The sequence below is a fragment of the Lepidothrix coronata genome, unplaced genomic scaffold (genome assembly GCF_001604755.1).
Source record: "Lepidothrix coronata isolate B3197 unplaced genomic scaffold, Lepidothrix_coronata-1.0 Scaffold8, whole genome shotgun sequence".
In the NCBI taxonomy this organism is placed as follows: domain Eukaryota; kingdom Metazoa; phylum Chordata; class Aves; order Passeriformes; family Pipridae; genus Lepidothrix; species Lepidothrix coronata.
In genome coordinates this window covers 6,896,637-6,915,619 of record NW_016690188.1, presented here as the reverse complement: position 1 = coordinate 6,915,619, position 18,983 = coordinate 6,896,637, and the positions used below count along the sequence as shown (strand labels likewise).

At 46.6% G+C, this 18,983-nt stretch overlaps 1 protein-coding gene across 1 annotated transcript in view; it reads left to right on the top strand.

Annotated features, from left to right (window-relative positions):
* The window catches only part of HPSE2 (heparanase 2 (inactive)), a 109,921-nt gene that overhangs the window by 63,294 nt on the left and 27,644 nt on the right, over window positions 1-18,983 (top strand). The window contains exons 3-4 of the mRNA XM_017839754.1: window positions 10,137-10,310; window positions 10,836-11,007. Of these exons, the coding sequence (XP_017695243.1) occupies window positions 10,137-10,310; window positions 10,836-11,007 (346 nt within the window). The remainder of the gene's footprint in view (window positions 1-10,136; window positions 10,311-10,835; window positions 11,008-18,983) is intronic.

Genomic DNA, 18,983 nt, shown 5'->3' with positions numbered 1-18,983 from the left:
TTGTTTTGCCGCATATCAACTGCCATAAAAGGAAAAATAAAAACAAGCCATATTTTAACTCTCCTGGTAGTAGAAGAGCTTAAAAGCCTATAAAGGCACCCCAAATTTTTGAAAACAGCAAACAAAAATTATGTTAAAACCAGGTTTCTCATGATTTTTGTGAGTTTGACTCATGATTTTTGAATGTTGGGGTTTGGCAACACTGAAGTCCTCAGTTTGAATTTGTTCCCGATGTGGTAGTTCAGCCTCCTCGCATGACTGATCAATGTCACTCTGCTCCGAAGCAGCCAGAGACCCGGGGGGCAGGAGACAGAGGGCCTGGTACAAGGCACTGCTCCTTCTGTGGCTCCAGGGATGCTGTTGGTTGGATCTGGCTTGCATCCCTGCCTGAGGCTCTTCTGAACCAAGCCACGTGTCTGCCACATGGCAAGCGGTTTGGGCAGCAAAAATGGAGTATGGGAGCTGCTGGAGGGGCTGAAGGGAATAGGTGAACTAGATGCTCAGCTTACCTGGTTTAAGCTCTTAATAGAGATTAAATGAACATGTTAAAAACATGCTTTGTACCTGTATATCTTTCATTCATTCCAATTTAGCCATGCAGCACGTGCACAGGTTGCTGCTCAGCCTGTGCTGCCCAACTCACTTTTTGCAGGGAAGTGCTGAAAACATCCATCCTCTTGCTGCAGTGTTAGCTCTTTGAGTGCTGTCAAAGAAAAAGTATTTATAAAAAAAAACAGTGCCTTGAGACTGGGGCAGCTTGAAAGAATGGCATGGATGCAGCTTGCCTGAGCAGCAAGTGATGCACAGGGGTCATGGGTTCCTGTGACAGTTGTTGTCATCTGCCCTGCAGATGGCAGGAGGAGGTGCGTGTGGGGACAGGCACGGCACCTGTCCCTGTCTTCTTGCTCTGCCTTGTGTTATAACATATGGCTGTACAGCAAGCTATGGCATTATCTTGTTTGCACCTGTGGGGGTTTGGGCTGCACAGGGTTTCCCATGCCTGAGAGGTCAGACTCAGGTGCAGGAGGAGGTCCCCCTCTATGTGGCTTCTTGGGCTAGGGAGCAGCACTGTGGAGGGACTGAGTCACCTCTTCTCCATGGCAGCATAGAAATGGCTCATGTTTGCACCTCAAGCCAGCTTTAAACTGTATAAATCACCATTCCTCTACCTGTGGGTAATGCTCTGCAGCTACCATAGGTGCCCCTGCCTCAAAGGCTCGATGTGATTCACAGCCCAGTCCTCCCTGTGAGGTGGACAGAGAGGGCACTCAGTCCTCCAGTCAGCCATCCTTGTCCATCTCTAGCTGCCTGCCTATTTGGGAGCTCACTGAGTGCTTGAGGAGCTGACCACTTCTTACCTATTTGGGACTGCTTTTAAATTGTTCCAGAAATTGCTGTTTGTTAATAAATCAGGGTGATCACAGAGAAGTGTTTTAGCTAAATCGTGTAAAAGAAGGAATGAGCTGCAGCGCAGCACTGCCAGCTGTCACTGGATTTAGAAACACACATCATACATTTTGTTGCTTTTCAGACAGCTGCACTTATAGCTGCTCTTATAGCTATATAAAACAGTCATTCTGTCAGCAAATGGTCTGGCAGGAGAGCTGGGTTATGTCTGCAGCCATGTTCCCAAGTCTGGCAGGTTCACTCCTCCACGTGCATAGGTAAAGCCTGGAGGAAGGCGGCTTTGTGGCATGTGGCACATGTGGCTCTGTGGCATGCCTGTCCCCACCATCATAGCTTTGCATAGGGTAAAGAGCAAAACACTGGGCTGTGCCCACTGGCCAGGAGATGGTGCTGACAGGGCTTGTCTCCAGCACCTCTGGTCATTAGGATTGGGTAGTTGCTGCCCTGAGGGGTGATTTTGTAGGGTTTTACCCCAAGTCTGCTGTTTCTGCTCAAGACTCTGGCTAGCTGCAGGTCAGATTGACAAACCACAACCTATTATAACAGCACTCACATCGATCAGGCCCTGTCCACTGTGGTCCATCTTATTTGGACTTTAGAGTTAAAGCTGAGAGTCACAAAGACTGGAATTGGGTTTTAAAAATTTCCTCAAGAGCAGGGAGGTAGTGCTATCAAATTTGAAACTTTTCAGAGGATCAAGGTCACTTTCAATAAAGCCTTATCCAGGAAGGATTCCCTATGTAACAGACCAGGTTTAAATCCCTGATCAAAATAATATTTGAATATTTTCTACTCGTGTTATTTGTTTCCTTTATCCAAAGCAGAATGACTCAAGCTAGCTAAACAAGCCACATCAGGAGGCAATTCCATGAGTAAGCTGTGAGAGCGGGAGTGAGTTACTGCTGCACACAGTGTTTCACACCAATCCCTGGTGCAAGCGGTGTCAGTGAGACGTAATTGCCAAGCAGGGTGTTGCCATCTCTCGGTGGGATGAGCTGCCTCCTGCAGAGGCCCCAAGGATGCCCAGAAATGCAGGCATTTCTGAGGATGCCTCTCAGAACCACTGAGACTCAGAACCATCTCAGACCACTGAGGATGCTGATGAGCTGTACTCACTTTTTCTCTGGAGCAATTTCCATGGCTCCATCCCAGTGATCAGGGGTGGCCAACAAGATGTGGAAGAGCAGGTGGTGCTCAGAGTCTTATTTTCCCGTGCTCTGTTCTTCTGCTCTGCTCAAACCTGTAGTACTCTCCCTGCTCACCTCCATTTCCCTCTGAAACTTTAGAAGATACTGGATTAATCCTGATTCAAAAGGGAAAACACCTTAAGTTATGCAGCAGGAGAAAATAACTTTCTTAGCTGTAACATGATCTTATTTTCTTCCTAGACACAGGACTTGAAAAGAGGGTTTGGAAATTGCCCCTCTGGACATTATCTGAGCTTTATAGCATTTGGAGATTGAACCCAGATCCCACATCTCTTCTGAAGCTCCATGTCAGTTTACACTTGTTCCTAGAAACCATTACTGTCCTGTGAGCTCTTTACCACGCGAGGATTGAAAACAGAGCTATTCTGCTCATTTGAGCCCTCCTTTTTTTGCATGAAGACAGAGCTCAGGGCTCATTCCTTTTTTTCACCATCTGAGGATTAAGCCCAATCCTGACTGTTATTCGACCTCAATACCATTTACACACTGAACCCAATGCCTATGGCTTTTATCTGAGCCCTTAGAGCATTTGGAAGCAGTCCATGCCCCTTGTCTGGTATCAAAAGAATTATATTAATTTGGGATTCATTCCACAAAATGAGGCTGTCAGCCAGACTCCTTAGCAATTGGATATTGAACCCAGACCTCGTGGTTGTCTTCCAAGTTATATGCCAGCTGGGAACTCAGCCCACAATCCATGGCTGCTGGCCAAGCTCCTTATTGGCGAGAGATTGACACCAAGCCCCCAGACTGCTATTTCTGTATGGTGGTGTTAAGGAATAAACCTGCTCACGTGGTCAACATAATCACCTCTGTGTTGGCAGTGAAATGAAAAATCTAGTTAAAGACTTGAATGAATATTGAGGGTCGATGTTCAGCTGCCTAAAGACCAGGGATGATGACAATTCCTCTGGAAAAAGGCCCCCTCGATACTCCAAAGGGAATAGCCCCAGATCCCCCATCTGTCATCCAGCTGGATATAAAATCCAGGTTCTCATTAACACACAGTGCGCAGCATTTCTTCACTGGCTGGCAGTATTAAAGCCCGTTCCTCCAACTTTCAGGTATTCTTCAGATAGGATTAAACTAGATCCCTTTTCTATAGTACCATTAGGCTCTGCCAAAGCACTTCTTGTCACTCAGAGCAGACCTCCAATGCTGCACCTTGCCTTGGAAAGTGCTTCCCACTCATAGTACATGCCCATCTTTTGCTCCTCCGTAGAGCAATAAGGAAGCCTGGTAGGTAAAGGAGACTAAGGGACAGTTCTACACACCTCCATCAGTTTTGGAGGTTACTGGGAAACTGACCCGGTAGAGGGATCATTGCAGGTGAAACGTGTATCTGAGGCAAGCAAATATTTCCCTCCCACCAGCGATTTTGCCTGGGAATTCTTCAGCATCTTTACATGGTGGGGTTTTACTGCAAAACAAAATGCTCCAGAAGACTGAATTAAAACCAAACAGATTCCCAGCTGGGATGGTCATAATTAAAATGTGATTTCCAGCAACTGTGTGGGTTTCTTGGTAGCCTTGAAATCTTTAAAATTCCCGTTAAGCAGCAACTTTGATGGAATGGCTTAGCATGCAGCTAGAATAGAAAAAATTTCCCACGATCCAGTGGCTCAAACTGGATGTTACAGTGCATATGGACAGTGTGGGATGTTACTTTTCCTCTGAACTTGCAGTGATGGTGAAGGTTATTCTTTGGTGCTCTAACTGTACAGATTTTGGATGGGGGTTTTCTGATTTCCTTGTCTGAAACCCTGTTGTGACTGAGGATGCAATCCATGGGAAGAATTCAAGCCAGTGTTGCCAACCTGTCCTATGGGTCTGGAATTACTCTAATTGCCTGTTTCATATCTTCTGATTCATATTTATTGCTAAGAAAACATTTAGTCCTTGCCACACACATGTGGTTTTATGAGGATTTTCAGTGTAAGAGAGCCGGTGCAAATGGGATTCAGCTGACAGTGGTGGCAATTTGTTTGTAAATGAATTTTCCATGTACCCGCTTGTTCTTCTGTAAGTGGGAGTACCTTTCTTTTTCCATTCATTGCTCTCACCAACCATCTTACTCATCTGTTCTCCGAACAGCCTGTACCACTCCTTCTGCCCCCTCCCTCTAAAAATCTCTTTGGGATTCTCTTTGCTCTTTGCCAGGTCTTTCCCAATCCCAACCCTCCACTATCTCCTTCAAGAAGCTCGAGGAGGAGGGGATGCTGCAGTGCTGCCACCAGGAGTTATTTGCAGGGAGGCTTCAGGCCTTGCTTGGAATTTATGGAGAACAGAGAGTTGAGCAACACCCATGATTAGTTGAAATTATTCTTTCTAGAACTACATTTCTTTGCTTTGTCAACAGAAGGGTTCATCTGTTGTGCATTTGACTGGTTTCTCAGCTAACCTGAGGATTTGGGGACTGTGTGTTGCTCACACCATGCTCGGCTCTTATCTCATCCTCCTCAGTGCTTGCATGTGCTGTACATACACGAGATAGATGTGGTGAATGGTGGGAATAGAGGGAGAACGGGCTCTTGTTTCCTGCCCTCCTGGTTGACTTCCCAGAGTTACAAAAGCCCCTGGCACACTGTGCCATGCCCTACCACCCCTCAGCCCACTGACTGATCTCAGCCTCCATCTCAATGGGCATATGAATTTTCTCTCTTCATGCCCAACCCTGACAAAGCAATGTTCCTGAAGCAGAATAAAAAATGTAGAAGATTTTAAAACCCAGAAATTCTTGAACTGTCCCTCTTACCAAACAGCAGTCAATACTGTGTTCTTTAAAAAGTCTCTCATATAATGTTTAATTCAGTAACTACAACTGGAAAGTCTTTCCAATTATTTGAAACTGTCAGAGATGTTTTAATGTGCCTCAGATTTTGTATTGGCATGTCACAGAGTTAAGTACCATCCATCTTTCAGAGAACATTAAAATTTAGCCTTGTATAAAAAGAAGAAAAATGGGAAAGAATCCCAAAGGACGTACTTGTCCCTTGAGCCCCACCATCATTTGTGGCTTCACAGACACCTTCTGCATTTTGAAATTGTTTATCTCTCTTTGCAGAATGCATGAGATCAATACAAGCAGCTAAAAACTTTAATTTCTGTGCAGAGCTTTGGCTGAGTGCAGGGTTTTTTAGCAGATTTTCACTGGTGGCCACCCAGCCATGCATCTTTGGGCTGTACTCACTGTCCAGATGCATTCAAACCTCTGCAAACAAGGATGCAAAAGGTTGAGAAAGCCTAAATATCTTCTGATTTCTTTTTTCTGCCAGGGTTATGTGGCCTGTGACTACTGGCTGATGTTTGTCCCAAACCCACTGAGACAGGCACCTGCCCCACTGAGACCCACTATCAAGTGCTGCCACTGGGTGCGAGCGAACAGAGTTTTCTTGCCTTGATTATCCTCACTCCAACTATGTGAGCATTAGTAAATGGAAGAAGCTGACTCTCAGCATCCTTCCGCTTTTTTTAATTTATTTTTTTTTAATTCCTTCTCCCTGAGCTGAGTGGCACGTGAGTGCTGAGTATGTGCATCTCTGCACTGGGCAGAGGGGGAGAAGGGGCAGGGAGAACATCCCATAAATCTAGTTCTGCTCTATTAAGATTCATTCTAGTACGACAATGGCTTTTTCTATTGAAATACTTTGTGAAAGCCTTGCCTAATGATCTGTTAGCTGGAGAAAGGTTAAATTCCTGTATGATTTTCTTTGTTTGATGAAGAAAAAATAGTGCAATTATCCAAAATTCAAAGTGAGTTTTAGCCAGCTGTTAATAATACTATGATTCTTCATGTTCTCATTACTCAGAAGTAATGTTGCCATCTCTAGTCATGGCAGTAAAATATTTATAGCATTTTCTTATGGCCCTGTTTGTACATATGGAGGACAGGACATCACTCAAAGTCTTCTACATAAGCTTATTTTTGTGCTTTAGCCATCCAGAGAATCATAGAATCATTTAGGTTGAAAAAGACCTCTAAGATCATTAAGTCCAACCATTATCCTAATACTGCCAACTCCATCACTAAACTGTGCCCCCAAGTGCCACATCTGCACCTCTTTTAAATATCTCCAGGAATAGTGACTCGACTTCTTCCCTGGACAGCCTGCTCCAATCCTTGATAACTCTTTCAGTGAAGAAATTTTTCCTAATATCCAATCCAAACCTCCTCTGGCACAACATGAGGCTCTTTCCTCTTGTCCTAATGATTGTTGCTTGGGAAAAGAGGCTGACCCCCACCTTGCTACAACCTCCTTTCAGGTAGTTTTAGAGAGTTGATAGGGTCTCTCCGAGCCCCCTTTTCTTCAGGCTGAACACCTCTAGCTCCTTCATCTCCTCCCCATAAGACTTGTGCTCCAGACCCTTCAACAGTTTTGTTGTCCCTCTCTGGACATGCTCCAGCATCTCAATGTCTTTCTTACAGCGTGGGGCCCAAAACTGAACACAGTACTCAAGGTGTGGCCTCATGAGTGCCAAGTACAGGAAGATGACCACTGCCTTGGTCCTGCTGGCCATGCTATTTTGATCCAAGCCAGGATGCCATTGGCCTCCTTGGCCACTTGAGCACACTGCTGTCATGCACTCTGCATGACAGTGTTCTTCTCATCTAAATGCAGCTGTCTGCATTGAAGACATCCAGTTTAAGGCAGTCATCTCAGAGGGGTCAGACGTGCTTTAACCACGAATGGTTGGGTAGCTTGTGCAAACTGATTACCAAGGCTCTTCCAGAGTGACTGGATGGGTTTTCTTCCAAGTTCATACAATCCCAAGGCAGCTGCCAAGAGCAAAGGAGGTAAGTGGATTTGGTACCTGATACTCTTGATACCAAGAGTGGCTGTATTAACAATCTGGTTTCATGCAAAGATAGGTTTATTAGTGCTTTTCTGCTCTTTGTAGCTTCATTGCAGTCTGTAAGTCGGTCTGTTCTGGGACACCACTGGAAATGTGCAGGAGCAAATTCCAGACATCTGTGTGTTCTTCCTAGCCTGCTCCCCTGATTGCTGAGGTTTCCAGCTTGGAAAGTTGTGGCAGAACATGAAATACACGTGGCATCTCTGTGTCCAGGCGCACAGAAACAAAATAAGTGTCATGGGGAAAATATAATTTCACAGTGGTAGGCCCTGCACTGGGATGAACAGACATCTTGTTTCCTCTTGTGGATGCATGGAAAATCAATTCTCAGTCCCCTGCAGTGGCTCCTAAATATGAACCAAATCCCCTCCTGCAGTACAACTGTTTTGTGCTGTGAAAAGGTTTCATTTCTCTCAGAAGAACTGCAGGTAACACCTTTTTTGCTTGCTTCATTTGTCATTTGGGTGTCTATCTTATCCTCTTTATAGGAGTCTCATTTCAAGTGCAGCTTTTAGCCTGGGGGTCTGGAGTAAATGAGTATTAAGTAACTGTATCCATCTCTAATTCACTAAACATCCAGAAAAACAGCTAATGTGCCTGAACCAGTGGGATGAATACATTAGATTAATCTAATTCAGCTACTTTTCACTCAAACAACCCAGTAGCATTTAGAAAAAGGTTGTGAAAAGGATTAGGAATTTCTTTTCCACATTTTCCCTATCTTCTTTCCATAACTTTTCTGCAGTCCATTAAATGTTAGCTATTCAGTTAGCTTATTTCCTTGACCCTCCTTAAAACTTTACTTTTGAAATAAGTTTACTCTTAGGGCTGGTTCTGTATTCACTGAGGCTTTCAGTGACCAGTAAAGGCAACAATACAAATGCAGACATACAGGCTGTAGCAGCTTATCCCAACCAGAATGAGCAGCTCCTGGCTGTCACCATTTCACTTGCACGTCAGATGGGCAGCATGCTGCAGGGAATCTTGGAGCATTTTCCCCCGGCATTAGGGCAATTCCTTGAGCATGCAGTGGCCTCCTCTCCATTCCCTTCAGCTCCCTTGCCCATGGTGGTGCGTGCTATAACCTTAGTGCCATGGCAAGTTTGATGTATCCTCTGCTCCTTTATACCCCACTTTTTTTTGAAAATGATCTAGAGAAGGCTACCTAACCCCTTCACTCTAACAGCAAATTACTGAGAGCTGCTCTTGTTGTGTGTGTATTTCTCACTGCAATTCTGTCCAGATCAGGGTTACCTCAGTTTCTGGAGAGAATATCATGTGCAATCCTTTGTGTTCAAAGTCTCAAAACCCATCAAGGTATAAGACATAAATGGCTGCTTTGCTGCCCGCAAGCCCTTCTCTCCTGTCAGTAGATTGCTTCAGTGTGATTTGTTCTTGGCATTTCCCTCTGGCTGTTGATCATATCCTTATATTTTGTAAGTGCTGACAAGCAACTTGATTATTTGTCCAAGTGTTTTTTCTGGGACCTGAAGCCAGTTTGCCTACTCCATAAGTCCCCAGTGCCTCCTTCCCCTCTTCTGAAAGCAGAACCCATGGTCTGCCCTCCCTGGCCCCCTGGAACCTCCCTATCCCTGGTGGCTCCTCACAGTTAAGTGGTTGCATCTCCAAGGCTGCTTCAGGAAGCTCGCTGAGTGTCCTGGGATGCAGTTCAACAGGCAGGGATGATTGAAAACACCACTGTTATCTAATTGCTCTCTAACCAAATCTCCTCTCTCTGTCATGTGAGTTTGTGTCCTGCTAATACTGGCATTAGCTTTATCAGGCATTTGATTGCTTTTCAGTTTTTAAGGAAGATTTAAGAAAAAAAGGCATTAAGTATTGTGTCTTTCCCAGGAGGGCTCTGTGCTAATGTCACACCACCCTAAATAGTGGGTCAGCTCTTTCTTTGGTCTCTCCTGCCGCTGCTGGCTGGTTCCCCACTGCTCATCGAGGCTATAGTACAGGGAGATGCCAGCCTGGGAACTTTGGGGCCAGCAGATAGGATATGAATCCCACAAAGACCCCAGCACCTCAGGAGGGCAAACAGGGCACATCCAGGCTGTAACTAGGCAGGGAGGCCCTCTCTCCCCTACGTCAAGAGATGATACAAAGCTCCAGTCTTTGGGTGCAGGGCAGAGGTTAGCTGGGTGTGTGGTGCATGGAGGCTTTACTTGATCATTGCTGGGTCTTGGTTACTGTACTGGGGCCTGTGGGAGCAGAGAGCAGGCTGTTGTGGCATGTAGGAGAGGTGGCCATGAGCTGGCAGCTCTGGGGTGGTGATTTCCTTCTCTGCTCCCCAGTCACCGCAGGGGTCTGCTCTGGAAAAGATACAAGGCAGAATAAGCACAGGAAAGGCTGAACTTTCCTTGCCAACAGCAGATGAAAAGAGATGTTATAAAGTCACTTGTCTCTGGTAACATGGCCCCAGCTCTGACACAGAGGTGGAGGGCATCCAAGTTTCATGCTGGAAGGAGATGAGCCCACACCTGGAATCCTATCCCAGTTTCAAAGGTCAGGTTCATTTCTGCAGTTACAGATGTCGTGGGGATGGCATTTGACCCTGGCTCATCCACACAGAAGGCACAGTATGATGGACAGCAGGATCATTTGAACCTCCCTGGAACTAGCTTTCTTTTGAATTACAAACTGTTTTTTGTTTCTTCCCAGCCAGGTCTCTAGACAAACTCTATAACTTTGCTGACTGCTCTGGCCTTCACCTGATCTTTGCACTGAATGCTTTGCGCCGAAATCCCAACAACTCCTGGAACAGCTCCAATGCCCTCAGCCTCCTGAAGTACAGTGCCAGCAAGAAGTACAACATCTCCTGGGAGCTGGGCAATGGTGAGTGTGGGAACAGGAGAGCCACAGGAATGGAGCTCACTGTAGGAGAAATATATTCAGTTTTGGAAGAGAATATTTGCAGATCCCAGGATAATTTGCCAGTGTAGTTTCAGATGGATTTAAAGGCCCCAGCACCATCGCTAAGACAGACTTGGTGTGAGTTAGCCCTTAGCTGGACATTTCTACTAGTTAGTATTAAGTGTATACAATGTTTCTGCCCTGGCTGCTGGGCTCAGCTGGTCCTGGGGTGGACTTGTATGGTGTCTACGGTGCCATGGGAAGTGGGCAACTCTACAGGGACGGGAGCATGACACCAAGGTACAGGTCCTTCTCCCAGCACACAGCAAAAAGGGTGCAGGAGAGCAAGCAGTGGCTCTCATCTGCTCCTTAAAGGTTCCTTCTGCTGCCTGCCTCCCCTCCGGACCTCAAGCTGTGTGACAGGGTGAGCTGTGTGTCTCTCTCTCTGGAAGTGCAGATGAAGGAGCAGAACTGACAAGCCTTGCTTGTCTATTTTTATTTTCCCAGAACCCAATAACTATCGGACACTGATCGGCCGCTCGGTGAATGGCAGCCAGCTAGGAAAGGACTACACTCAGCTGAGAAGCCTGATGCAGCTTATCCGCACTTATTCCAGAGCACACCTCTATGGGCCAAACATTGGGAGGCCCAGAAAGAATGTCATCGCTTTCCTGGAAGGGTAGGTGATATTGTTTTGATGAAAAAGAGATCAGAAATCCCTCATGAGACAGAGCCCTTTTGCAACAGGTAGGCTTGCTCTTTGAATTCCCAGTGTCCAATAGCCTCCAGGGTGAGCCACCATAGTAGCAGAGACTTGGGGAGATGGTTGCCTGTACTGCTAAAATTCTGCAGAGGTAGCTGCTGGGATTTTAGGCTGAACTGATTAACACTCTCCCAAGCACTTCCAGTGTTTCCCAATTATAGGCAGACTGAGGTGCCCACCTTGTTGGGATCTGAAGACAGGGCAGGCTGCTGCATGCCTGTGGGCTGCCAGATCAGGAGGTGGGTCCTGGCACCACTTACCAGTGTGGATGTTTTATCTCTGAGTTCTCCTGGACAAATTGTTTTGTCACTATTTAGTGACTTCTTCTTCCTGTGCTTTCTCCATACGTGCAGAGGAAGAACCTCTAGCAACTTTCTTCACTGACCAAGCCCTCTTCCTCCTAGGAGAATTGGCAGGTCTCTAGTTTGGGAAGGCCAAAGGTGGAGAAGGAATGGTGACAGTGAGGGACACAGACACCTGGAGGTAACATTGGACAGCTACAGGAATCAGGGAGGTGTGAGAGCCTGCTGGCAGCAGGAGTTGAGACTGTGCGGCTTGAAGACCATGCAGCAGAAGCGAAATTCCCTGCAGGACTGTAAACAGAAACTCCAGTGCAGAAGACTGGGCAGGGGGAGGTGTGGAAGGGACTCTGCTGGGAGCAAAGCTGGGTCTAGCATTCATTAACATCTGCAGGAATGATCTGGCAGAAACAATAAACAGCACACTGATGCAGTCCCCAGCGAGGCGGGGAGGGAGCCAGGGCCAGATTCTCAGCTCTGCTGCAGCAGCACAAAGAGACCATAAAGCTGGTTGAACCAGCTGCGACACCAGCGTCCCTCCCACCGACAAAAGTGGGGGAACAGCCCCTGCACCCACACTACAGCTGGCGCCGATGCCGCGGGAGTGCAGTGCTTGACGGAGCCCCTGGGTTTGGTACAGGGCATGGAAGCGGCGCAGGGGGAGTTACAAAATGTTGTAGTAGCCTTGATCAGCAGGAAATCTATTAGCGCCGGGAGGAGTGGGCTGACTAAGACAAACAATGGGGATGAGAGCCAAGAAGCTATTAGAGAAAGGGAAGTCCTACTGCTGCGTTTGCCCTTCGTGCACCGCAGCCGGGTCCCAGGGAAGGGAGGTCGGAAGAGCCAAGTCACACGGCCAGGGTGGTCCAGCAGCTCAGTGTTGCTGGGGCTGTGTTTTGACAGACGGCAACCCTGGGAGTGAGGCTGTAGTGTACAATGTGGTGGAGAGAATGGCAGAAACCCCATCTCAAACGAAAGGGTAGGTATGTAAGAGGTACAGCCCTGGTGACAGGATGGTGGGGGCTCTCCAGACCCCCGTGCTGGTCTGAAAGAGTTGTGATGAGCATGCCTGCTCTCCAAGCTATGTGCTGTTTCCTCTGCTGCCATCCTGCCTGCCAGGGTGGCTCTGGTCAACAGGTGCTCAAAGTGTTTTCTCTTTCCCATGGAGAAACCTTATGTCCTGCACTCCAAATCCTGGTGTCTGCAGCTCACGACAAGTGGCACTTGCCTGCATGGCCTTGCAGCCCACAGGGTCCTGTGGGAAAAGAGCTGCTTGTCTTTCCACATAGAGACCTCATTATCACCAAGCAGGGCGTAAAGAGGAGGAACAAGTCTGATTACACAAAGACAAAGGACTAAACGCTCATTTGCAGTATTTGGAAATGGAGTAGCAAAAGGACAAACCCCAGTGCCTAAGCTCTTTGACAGCATGAGCTGTATTTCCAGTAGCTCCCCAAGGTCTCTTCAGTATCTGGGTTAATGCTACTGAGAGCTCTGTCTTCTGCAGGAACATCCAGAACTGGTCAATGGAATGTGGCTTAGCATGTGCCTGGTGCTGTCACAGCCAGGACATGCCTCTCACAGTCCTGAATGAGCCCCACATAGCAAGCAAGAGAGATGAGGATTAGAAAGATTCTCTCAATATCAAATCTTCTGTCTGCCTTGCTAGACCACCATGAGTGGTCTACATAGTGATTACAGTAGGATGTGATCCTGAGTGAATGAAGTGTGTATAGCTAACAGTCCTGGTGATGCAAAGTCTGCAAAGTTTTTCTCTTCTTTAAAAAAAAATATGTGATGAACAGCAGAAGTCAGCTAGGTAGGAAGAGATATGCCAAGTGGAAGATTATGACTCGTTAATTAAGTCTGGAGGGAGGAGATGACACCCCAGAGGAGAAGATGGGAAGGGTGGATTAGTATGTCAGGCAAGCATGGTTCTGTTACACAAAGTGAGGAAGTGAGTTTTGGTAGGGGAAGCAACGGAAATGAACTGAAACAGGAGAGGAGAGCTCAGAGAAGCCCAGGGAGTGATCTCCAACAGTAGAACCTGGCATTAGATGTTCTCCAGGGAAAGCCTCAGGAGTTACCTTAGGTCTTGAAACATTCAGAGAAAAGTCTCGGTGTAAAGTATTAACTAGAATTACATTTTCCTGTTGCATGCTTTGTGTATCAAACATTGCAGTCTATTTTTAACTGTTATCTCAAGCAGCTAAGCTAAATTTATTCTTTATGTTTAAATTTTTTCCTGCAATAATGGCAGTGTCAGCATGAGTTGGGCATTTGTATCTGCTAAGCACCAGGCTCTGTTGGTCTCAGTGGTGGAAGATGGGCACCTCCAAGGCTGTTCTGACCCAATCCTAAGGTCTGTCCTCCAGGACAGGGTGGAACTGAACCCCTCCTGTGATGCCACCTTTCTCTGGGGTCTGTTAAACAATGAGTGCAGATTGGACACCTGAGAGTTTGCAGTATGTAGAGGTGTGTGCACACTGTCCCACTGCAGAGGTTGTCCTTAGGCAGGTGACACTGAGTTGTGCTGGGTGACAGCTGTGCACTTCCTGATGATGGAAGCATGATATGGTGAGGGGAGGAGAGATCTGCCTGAAATATAGAAGCTTGGGCTTTGCACACTCTTAGGTGCTGAGTTATTGCTCCTGAGTTCTTGCACCACCCTGCACAGAGCAACAGCTCAGAGCAGCCACAGCCATCAGTGTCACTCTGGGCTGGCAAGCCCTGGAGCCTTGACCAGGACTGCTGCTGCTGGTGTAAGGACAGGTTCTGCAGTGATGGAGCACTGCTCTGATGGCTGGGGCCTGCTGTTCAGGAGGCTAGATATGGTGTCTTGTGGATGCACAGGTGCAAGAGGGAATTTCTCCAGACACAACCAAAAGCTGAGTTTGATGAGGTGTTAATTAGACCATTCATGCAGCCTGAGCTGTTGGAGTGCAGACCATGTCAGCTACCTACTGCATCTGTGGGTACAGGAATCCCAGACTGCTCAGAATTTGCTTGGTGGAAAAGTTATAAGATTCTAAGGAATTAACATAGATTTTAACAATAGATCAGGAATGAGACACAAAGGTTAATGCATGGCTAAATAACATGGAAGAGAAGAAACGCAAGGGAAAGCTATTAGGAAGGAGAGGTGCTAACATGTTAGAGCTCAGAACATTAGGTACAAAATGTAGACTGGCACGTCTGGGCAGATTTAGTTAGAGGCTTTCATTACCTATTGTTCTTTGGCTGCTATAGTCCAGTTTTTGCCACTGGACATTCACGAGTAGCAGGGTGTTACCTCTACCACAGCAGGAGCTGCTGTGCCAGCAGGATAAGGGCTGGCAGTCACTTTTGCCCATGCTAGACTGGCTGTTGTTGGTGCTCTGTGCCTGATGCTCTGGCCACTCTGAGACCTGAGACTGCTGAGGTAACCAGAGAAGTGAAAATCTTTCTTGCCTGAAGCTGCAGTCTTTCTCTATTCCCCATCCCGCAGGTCTCAAAGCCACCAGATCTGGTGCCTCCTTGGATATCTCTGCCCTCTTTCCAACCTTCTTGCTGTTTTCTTGATACTGCTGTCACCACTGTGTATCCACCCTCTGGTCACAGAGCCCCAGCACCTCTGGCCAGGTGGCAGAAGCAGGTGAGGAAGCTCCTAATTTTCAGTCCTTCTCTTGCAAGGCACGAGAGTTTCTCATCCTTCATGATTTTACTGCCTCCTGCTCCTGGTTTGTAGTACTGGTGGAGAGTTACCCACCCATCTGGGTCACTTGGTCTCCTTTTGGTGATGATGTCATTCCACAGTGGTCTGAAAGGAGCCCATAAATGTAAGGAATCATGTTTGTCAGTGGTGGTGAATCCATTCCTCCCTGCAAGCTGTGGATATGCCAGGGTTAGGAAGGGGCTTGAAGATGATGTCTTGGTTATCTGTGGGCAGCCCAGGTAGCGGTCAGATTAAAACCTGACCCAGTCCTCAGCCCTGCTCCCTGCACCAGAAATCAACTCCAGGGTTCCTGTGTCGGTACGTATGTGGCAGAGAAAATTGTTAGCTTATAGCCCATGAAATGGCACAGGTTGTACACTTGAGTTCCAACAAAACAAAATCAAGGTGCTAAAAATGAGAGAGACTTTGGTAGTATTTTTATGATGACTGCCCATGCCTTGTGCCTCTGCCGTCATGAGGATGAAGAGGGTTCTGTCTGTCTCAGCAGTTCAGGCATTGCTTTTTACCCAAATAGCAGCCAAAGACAGTGTATGGACAGAGCTTGTTTGTTTAAATTCAAGTGAGAAGGAGAAATAAATATCTGCAGTAGGTGGTATCCGGCAGAGGTAAGGACTCTGGGTGAACTTCAGGAATGAATGTAAGCATTTGTCCTGTCCTCTTGCTGACAAGGACTTCTGCCATGTTTGACACAGGGGACTTGTAAGCACTGCATTTTTTAGAATCTGTTTTGGTCGTTTGGCTTTCTTTAGAAAGTACATCCTTGCTGTATTGGTTTAAGGCTCTTTAGTGATGTTGCAGAAGCAAATGTGTCTCAATCAGAGAGCCAGAAGCTTCAAACTTACACAAGCTACCACAAGGCTGGTGGCACAGACTGTAATAGGACACTCAATAGATCCAGAGCAAGAATTTTGTGTAAAACTTCAAGCCACAAGACAAGGAACTTTAAATTAATGATGCAATGGGAGGAGGAGGTCACTGCAGCATGAACTCAAGCTCTGCTACCATTGAACTTATAGCTGACTCCATTCATAAATACATTGAAATGAGGTGTGAAGGGTGAGATGAATCATTTTACAGTTGGTCATTTAGCAGGGTCAAGGAATTGAGATACAAGCAAAGGATTTAGCTATTGCTCTTTTAAGAGGAAAGAGTTAATATAGTTGTTGCTGCTGAAACTTAAATTTGATGTCTGGAATGCCAAAGTCATGGTCGCCTGCATAGGAAGAACAAAATGGGTAAGCAAAGACATAGATGAGATTACAGTACTGTCTAAGTACACACTGTACTTTCATTCTGATTGCCATCTACAGTCTTTGTCATTTCATCTCAGAAAAGATATAATAGAACCAAGAGAGTTACAGGGAAAGGAGCTGAGGATGTGCATATAGGTATGTGATTTCTTCGTATAAGAAGAGACTAAATAGGCCATGTCCCTTCAACTCAGAAGAGAGACATCTTGGAGGGAATGTTATCGAGGTCCACGAGCCTGTGAATGGGGTGTTTTGTCCACAGTGCAGAAAGCAGTTTGGAAGGAAGCTTTGGAAAGGAGGAAGCTTGTTACCATGGTGTGCGATGGCATTGTAGAAGTCATTGTCACAGGGTATTGTGGAGGCTAGAGGTAGATTATAAGCTAACAACTCTCTCTTCCACTTAAGTCCCCACTTAAGTCCCTGGAGTGCTGAGCTGCCCCCAAGGACATAAAACCCTCTTTGCTAGAAGGCTTGTGCAGCCCTACCATAGATCAGGTTGGTTGAAGAAAGGTGATGCCAAGCAGATGGAGAATACAATATATCATCAGATTCATACCTAGTTCACACCAGACTCTTATTCCTGGAGTGAAATTCTTATCTGAAATATGGCACTTCAGGATAAAGTCTTTGCAGCAGGTGGCATAAGTGGGGTCTAGTACCTGTCTCAGCTCCTGTAGGTATTTGACTGTTCCACTGGAACCTGAAGGAGTTGGTAAGTGAAGCCTGTGCCTTAGTGCCCCTCACCAACCAATTCAGACACAACATGAAGTTATTTCTACCCATCACTGCTGGTTCAAAGAGCAGAGATCTGCCACCCAGCTCTAGGGATCCACAAGGACACCACAGGCAAGCCAATGTTGCTCCTACATTTGAGGCTTGCCAGGGGTAGGGTGTCTGGTTATTTTGTAGTTCTCCAGGGAGCAACAGATGAAATAACTCATGCTTGTGACGTCCAGCACTCAGGAGTCAATGAGATGCTAAATCACCTGGGTACCTCTGCAATAACAACTTGTCTCCTTGTGCAGCTGCAATTCCTTGTTACAGAATCACCTTTTTTTTTTTTTTTTTTGAATTTAAAGGATGACTATCTGCAGTTACCTGCATGGAAAAGAGATTTCCAGATGCAGATGTCTCTTTAATGAGTCAGGAATAGGCCTAGGAAGTTACAGTTGCTGGAAGCTGGAGCCAGACACATTCATATGAGAAATAACACACTTGGAAGCTAATTAACCATGTGAGCAATTTACTTAAGGTTGCAGTAGGTGCTCCATGACTGACAAGCATTGAATCAGGACAGGAGAAGCATTTGAGAGATCTGCCTAAACTCAAGTGAAAGTTGTGGTCCTGGGAGATGTGGCTGTGGGAGATGCTCTGGAAGAGGTCAGATTTGGCCCATAATTTCCCAATATAGAGTTTTGGTATCAATATCATCTTGTAGTGTTGCAGTCCTTCTGCTCCATTCTCCCACAGTTCATGAATGACCTGTGAGCTAAGTCCCACCTTTTGCTAGTATTACTGTTTCTGGGACAGAACTGTGAACTGTTTGAGTGACTGAGCATATTGAATTATATTTTTCTCAGTTCTAGCTCGACACAGAGCCCCACAAGTAGCAATAGTGGCATGGGATGCTGGCACATGGGCAGCTGCAAGGGTAAGGAGATGGACATATCATAGAATAATGGAATGGTTTGGGTTGAAAGGGAACTTCAAGATCATCCAGTTCCAAATCCCCTGCTACAGGCAGGGACACTTTTCACCAGACCAGGTTACCCAGGGTCCCATCCACCCTGGCCTGTAACACTTCCAGGGATGGGGTATCCGCAGCTTCTCTGGGCAACCCGCTCCAGTGCCTTACCACACTCACAGTGAAGAATTTCTTCCTAATACCTAATCTAAACCTAGCTAGAAGCCATTATCAAGCTCAGTGACTTTCTCTCATCCTCAGTATCACAAACACCCTACTCAAAGCTCCTATTCCTCCACATGCCTCTGATGTGTTCTGCTTTCCCACCTAGAGATGCTGCCCCAGCAGATTCTGAGGACTGTTTTTGAAGACTTTCACATGTATCCAGATTTCTGATATGTGAAAATCCAGCCAGGCAAGACCTGGGGCTGCCACCCATCTGAATTACAGGGCATCGCTACAGCATTTGCCCCTATCTCCTGCACAGCATGGGCTGAGCTTGTCCCACGGATCCTGGGAGGGATTTACTGCACATGCGCTGCAGGGTCAATTGGTGCTCAGAGGGAGAGCCCAATGTGTAGGAAAATGGCAGATTTACTGTGCCAGCCCAGCCCATCTGTGCAGCACATGTGCAGGGATCTGAGCTCTCCCGGAAGCGTCTGGTTCGCGCTGCCTGCTCTGTGCTGCACACATGGAAATTGCGCAGTCCAGGAAATCCCAGATAAAAATGTCTTAGCACTGGTCATTTTGACCGTATGGATCTTCACTGGCCTCAAAATCTGTGGATGGAGCAGCACAGGTGCTAGAGGAATAAAGGGATTAGTTAAATCTGTACTCCTAAAACGAGGATATTCAGATACCTGTACTTTACTGCATCTCTACCAGCCCTAGGCTTTCATCTCTTGTTCCTGCAGTACCACTTTTTGGCTGCTGAGCTGCTCTAG